This window comes from Haliotis asinina, chromosome 4, assembly GCF_037392515.1.
Source record: "Haliotis asinina isolate JCU_RB_2024 chromosome 4, JCU_Hal_asi_v2, whole genome shotgun sequence".
Taxonomy (NCBI): Eukaryota; Metazoa; Mollusca; class Gastropoda; order Lepetellida; family Haliotidae; genus Haliotis; species Haliotis asinina.
This window is the reverse complement of record NC_090283.1, coordinates 14,037,717-14,043,935: the sequence shown is the minus strand read 5'-3', so window position 1 is coordinate 14,043,935 and position 6,219 is coordinate 14,037,717. Positions and strand designations below refer to the sequence as shown.

Below are 6,219 nucleotides of genomic sequence, written 5' to 3'. Positions count from 1 at the left end.
GCTGCTATAAGGCTACACAGTGGCAGGGTTTCGGATCATTTTATATAGTTGTCTTGGGGTTGTTTCATATGGTATTTTATAGTTACTCATTGTATCCACGTTCTGGTAATGGTCAATGTTGTAGGTAGTTTTAGTTAGTGAATGAATCGGCATTACACTACCTGATGTTATTAGTATAGTGATATACGATCTATACCTATGAAACGCCTTTTTAAAGAACTGTCACTCGTACGGAACTGGGATGGGAATATTGAAACGGGAAACCAGAAACATGCGGTTCTCATAATACTCTTCAACTCGGCATAGTGGTTACACTGATAATCGGTACCATGATTACACTAGGTCTAGTGTATAGACCCTGGTTCGCCAAAAAGTTCAGATTTGGTAGACACCCCCGATCCGATCCGGACCTAGAGATGGTGCCAAGAGAGCGGTTACCCTCTGCACCATTGCTGGCGGGAGGAACGACGGAAGGACTGGGAAACGGCATCCCAAGGTACGATCTTTGTATCCGGGCCTGGATGCTGGGCAGACACAGCGAATCTTATAAAGCTAGGTGCAGGTAGATACCATCCAGCTGGAATATATCAATGAAGACACAACGCAAAGGAACAACTACTGACGATTCACCGGACGATACATAGACTATAAGGATCCGTGCCAGGATCATTCCAACAGTCATCGACAGTGATGGACGGGATGAAACTAGTCGATATGCAACTCCAGTTAACTACTTGGTATCGCATGTTGGTTATGACCAATCATCGACAGTGGTGGACAGGATGACACTAGCTGATATGTAACGCCAATAATTATTAACAACTTGTTATCGCATGTTGATCACCATCAAACGTCAACGGTGTTAGACAGGATGACACTAGTCCTTCTATTGACCACTGGCTGATACGTGACCCGGATGCTGGGGAATGGGTATAAAAGCACCCCAGGCGATGGACAGAGCATAAGGGAGCTTCTCAGCAATCGGACCAGTGCATGGCCTCGGTGTACTGGCCTGGGGACTCGCGTGGACTGTCTTGCAACGTAGAAAACAAAAATTCCTGTAACTAATAAATAGTTCCTACTCAAGAAATCGCCTTGAGAGTTCTGTCATTGCTTTGGAAGAAAACCCGAGAGAACCTGACTTAACGATGTTGTGTGTAGCGTTACAGTAGTGTTGCTGCATTTTGGTAGTTTCGGCTTTCTGAAAAGAATATTGTTTGGCAACAATTTGGCTTCTACTGAAATTTGTGGTAGTACTATTTTCCTGAGCAGAACTGAAAAAAACATTCCGTTCGTTTCTCTCACTGTGGAATACAGTCACTGTGACTTGGGCGACACATATCATTTTATCCCAGTTGCGTAGATCCATGCGCATGGTGTTGAATCACCAGATATTGCTGAGTGGGATCTACAACTAAACTCGGTCACTCACTCTCTGACATTAATACCAAAACATTTGACATAGTCATAACCAGTGGACATTTATATATAATACTGTGTAGTTCTGGTCCAGCATGTATCAGCTGTCAAACTGCTATCAGTAAGGGAGATAACTTGTAAATGTGTACAACTTCGATGTGTGTATACATCTATCTTCAACTTAATATAAAAAAGTGTTGTCGTTTCTTTTAGCTTAACTAAACAATTCCATTTGGCGATGAAATTAGCTTGTGATTGTTAAAGAGGTTAAAACGAGTAAGTAAGACGAAATTCAGCTGAACAAAAATGTAACAGTTTGTTAAGTGTTGGAAGCATGTAGGCCATTAAGTCCCAAGGTCTCCCTAAAACCACACCTCCCTATCAACCATGAGTCGGCACGTACCAGCAGTCACTTCCATTTCGCTTCACGAAACAACGAAACACGTAACATAATAGCCAGGTGACTGTTTAATAGTTCAAGATAACGTCTACCATTTTTAGCAGAATGGTTCCCATTTGGCACAATCATGTGCCAGAGTAGGGATGCATTTTGTTCTTTCTTTAGGGGAAGGAATGCTGGGGTAACCATTTGATTAAACATTTACCAAATGGTACAATGTATTGAGCGTTTATTTTGCCAGCAGTAGCGATAATAATTACAAATATTGTTAAAGCGTAAAACACAATGTACCAACGCACGTGTACAAACAACCATGCACCACGATCTGACACTCACTCACTCACCCTCTCACACACTCACTCTCTCACACAGTCACTCACCCTCTCAGACACCCACTCACTCACTCACTCACCTACTCTCTCACAAACTCACTCACCCTCTTTGTCACTCACTCACTCTCACTCACACCCACTCACTCACACACCCACCTTCTCATACACTCACTCAGTCACCCTCTCACACACTCACTTACACACTAACACACTTTACTATTCACTTAGGGGCGAATTGTGTTTAGAACAAAAGTAATGGCAATGCAAATTCCCAAAATGAATGAGTGTTGTTTTACTGCCAGAACTCCATCCCTCTCACGGCTTGTATCTGGATCAGTCAAACCAGTATGGGAATACCCAATGTCTCAGTGTACCTGATACACAATCAGCGAAATCAGCAGGTGTGGAGACAACGCAATGGTGAATGACATCTTTCAGTTGTATCTCGGTGTTCAAGACCCAGGTTCGATTCTCCTAATGGATACAATGTATGAAGCCCATTCCTGGTGTCCTCCGCCGTGATACTGCGTGAATATTGCTAAAAGTGGCGTAAGACTCACTCACGCACTCACGCACTCACTCACTCTCCACACACTCTCAGATGGCCCAGGAATCTGTTACTGGACTTCTCAGATTCATAACAGAGCAATCAAAATCTAAACAAATCTAGAATTGAGTAAGCACCTTTTCACATCTTATCAAAACGTGTCAGATTATTAGGTGCTGTAATGGCATGACAACCCACGATTTCGGGTTCCTGGCAATCCTAGGGGACACAACTCTTGCAATTTTTCTTACAGAGCCAATTGTTCTCACAGACTTGATGCAGGCAAGAGTTCTCATTGGTTGTGTGGAATTGTTATCATTGTAAGTCTTAATAGAACAGACATGGAGAAATTTCAAAATATAATTGTATTCAAGCAGATAATATTTCTTTCTATACTGCTCAAGAACATATTATTTTGTCACGAATTGACACATAGAAAGTTCGAATTTTTCACTTCTGAACTCACATTTCAAATAAGTACGGGTGAGTGTTTCTACACGTAAACCAGGGCGTGCACTGCAACAATTACGACAACGTTTCCAGGGAAGATTCCGTTGCCATGGAGATCCGATCCTGAACCTGAAACAGTCAAACAGTATTACACTGAAATGGGTTAAAGAATGTATGCACGATCCTGCAGCGGTGATGGGGTAATTATAATGAGTAATCTCTCTAATGGCGCATCATCAAATAAGCAGATAGCAGATTCTGTTCTTGTTGATGGGTTATGTATGACTGACTGAAGAGCGTTCAAGCTACCGTTATATACCTGAAACATTGTTGGCGATACCGGTATTAGCAACAAACACAAATGCACGTTTCACTGGAGTTCGTATAAAGAACTATCATTTAAACATAGGACACATTGAGCTAGACAATACATTCACACATTCAAACAAGCTAGTGAATCCTGTATCTATAAGCACATCCCGTTTGATTCCGCATATTTCTACACCCTGTGAATATATTTTTTAGAGTTTGAGGTTGTCCTAGTTCAAATTAATTCACTAATGGTCATGCAGTGGACTATTTTTCCAACTTAATACCTGAACTATGCTGCTGCAGCATCGCCTGTAAAAGGAGAACCAGATTGTCGTCTGCCGCGCTGTCGACTGCTTCATACTGGTCCCGTGCAGTGCTGTGTGTGGGTTCCGCCTGCGGCTGGAGTGACGCCTGCAACTCCTCTGCCACCATGGCCATCTCCATGATGGAGCTCCCAAGATCAAAGAAGTCTGGACCATACTCCAAAAGAAGTTTAGCAGTTTTCTTCAGTTTATTGCGAGCAGATGCGGATCCCTCGTAAGCTCTCTTCATCGCCTCTCGGAACTTCTGCCTAAACACGTGCTTTTTCGGGTGATTAATCTTGGCGGTAAATCCATCTACCTGCTCCCTTGTCTCTCTGTACATTGGTTTGTCGTTATGTGGGTCGTTGGCGTCGTCGATGTCAGTGTTGGCATCATTCTGTCGTCGCGAGTCGTGACTGTGACTGTGACTGTGACTCCGCACATCATCACTGTCAGAATCTGTCCTGAGTCTCGGCGATTCGTCGATAGTCAGTTTACGCGGTGGCTTGACCTCGATTGGTTTAAAATGAAAACTGGGTGTTCTCATTCCAAAACGAAATCGTGCTCTTTTCATTCTCCGAAGTACTTGATCTTCCATATAGGTGTCCCCTCCGTGTGAGTCCCCATCACGTGCTGATGACGGCCCTGATTCCATGGTCAAGGTCAAGGTCAAAATGAGCATCAAGAGGAAGCAAATCAGCATGCTTGTGAGTGCCATCGTCGGAGTAACCGGTGGGCTGAAATAACGTTGAAATAGCATACATTTAAATATTATTCCGATCAAACAACTACAAGATCATACTTCTGTGGAACGTACAGATTAGAATGCATCCCTGGACGTCCGTCCCAAACAAACTGAAATGTCGAAAGGAGCTTCTCAGAAGATATCTAGCCGACACAGAACAGACAGTAAACTTGGCGAGTCGAAGATGGCTCATTGACAGATAGTTGTTATATATTGCTGGTCTTAGCAGCTACAAGAACCGGATTTTCATCCAGGACACATATGTATATTTGTATGCAAATGGTAACGGTAGGCAGTATACACGAAGCCTGGACTCTTCCCAGGTTTTCTGTGATTCATTTACATGTATATAGAACTAAATATATGTTATATATTTTCATAGCTCAGCGAGACACGTGCTATAACTCATTTAGCTGAAAAGCGGACAGATAAAATGCAGTCTATCTCGAAAACTACTAAACTTAGAAAGGGACACCCAGGTGTTATATTCATTAACCCTTGCTGTACCATCTCCATCCTGTTTCGCACACCTGGCTGTTCCATTCTCTGCACCCCTTCCTTGTAACAAATAGCAAACTTTGTCAATATTGTAATGATAGATTGCTAAGAAAACGCTTGTATGTTTTAGGACACAAATGCTGCAAAAACCTCACGTACTTGGTATGATGTTTTCATTAAGTATTTTATGTTTATTAGTTTTCGAGTTAGACTGCAATTCGTCTGACCGCTTTGGGGCCAGACGGACTATGCCCTGTTGCTGACGTGCGCTGTAGGGTAGATCGTAAGCCATTAACACCAAGTGTAGCAATACTCGAGCAGGGACACCATAAACAGTACCCTAGTGTACAGACTTACAGCTGGCATTATTAATATGTTCGTGACGAGGAACGCTTTAACCACTCAGCTACCACCCCACCCCACCCCATCCCCCACCTCCACCATACCCCCACAACCCACCTCGATTATTGCTGAAATATTGCTAAGAGCGGCGCAAAACCACACTCACTCACGACTTCAACAAGTCGGAATATATCTGAATGTGTTGACAAACAAACAAACAAAAAACATGCATACCAGGAGGCGGCCTACCCCGTCCGTTTTCGCTCAGCTGTCTGTACAACTTGATGTAGGGTAGCGTGTGTCTTGAGCCCAGGTCCGTGACGAGAATGTACCTTGCGCTACACTATCCCCTTTATACCCCATCAACAAGGAAGTTCTCTGTGGAAAATTTGCTCTGAGTGCAGCATCAATACATGAGAGGAAATTGGGGACATGAAAATATGAGATTGAAAAGGGGATTCACCCATCAGAACAAAAGTGTTGGATTCACATGTCTAACACCTTGCACCCTTTATTCAGGCTGAATTTGTCGCTATGGCGAAATGCGCTAATATACACTGAGTCTTAATAGTCAAAATAACTCGCAGCATATGTGAGCGGCCGTTAACCTGGTGGTTAAAGGATTACTCGTCATGAAGCCTATATCTGGTGTAAAACTCAGCTCACTTACTCGCTCTGCCTACGATACTTGGTTTCTTTGTATTTTAGCATTTCCATGTGACCAATGAATACAGCTGTAGCAAGCAAGAAGTCATGTGTTCCGGAATAATATTCCGTTATTAATGCTTCATGGTTACAGTGAGTGAGTGAGTGAGTTAGTGAGTTTAGTTCTACGCCACAATAGTTCACCTATATGGTGGCGATCTCTAAAT

The 6,219-nt window shown here is 43.0% G+C and overlaps 1 protein-coding gene across 1 annotated transcript; it reads right to left on the bottom strand.

Annotated features, from left to right (window-relative positions):
- Positions 1–3,044: 3,044 nt before the first annotated feature.
- Positions 3,045–5,675, bottom strand: LOC137282283 (uncharacterized). Its single transcript, XM_067814016.1, has 3 exons — positions 5,582–5,675; positions 3,745–4,499; positions 3,045–3,277 (listed from the first exon to the last, which is right to left on the bottom strand). The coding sequence occupies exons 2-3, from the start codon at positions 4,478–4,480 to the stop codon at positions 3,192–3,194; spliced, it is 822 nt and encodes a 273-aa protein (XP_067670117.1). The 5' UTR covers positions 4,481–4,499; positions 5,582–5,675; the 3' UTR covers positions 3,045–3,191.
- Between the last annotated feature and the right edge of the window lie 544 nt (positions 5,676–6,219).

What these genes read in the sequence shown, in the direction of transcription:
- LOC137282283 (XM_067814016.1), bottom strand. Translation starts at nt 4,480, where the DNA reads ATGGCACTCACAAGCATGCTGATTTGCTTCCTCTTGATGCTCATTTTG. An exon ending in GCTGCAGCAGCATAGTTCAG is followed by an intron (nt 3,278 to 3,744) that starts GTATTAAGTTGG and finishes TGACTGTTTCAG; the next exon opens with GTTCAGGATCGGATCTCCAT.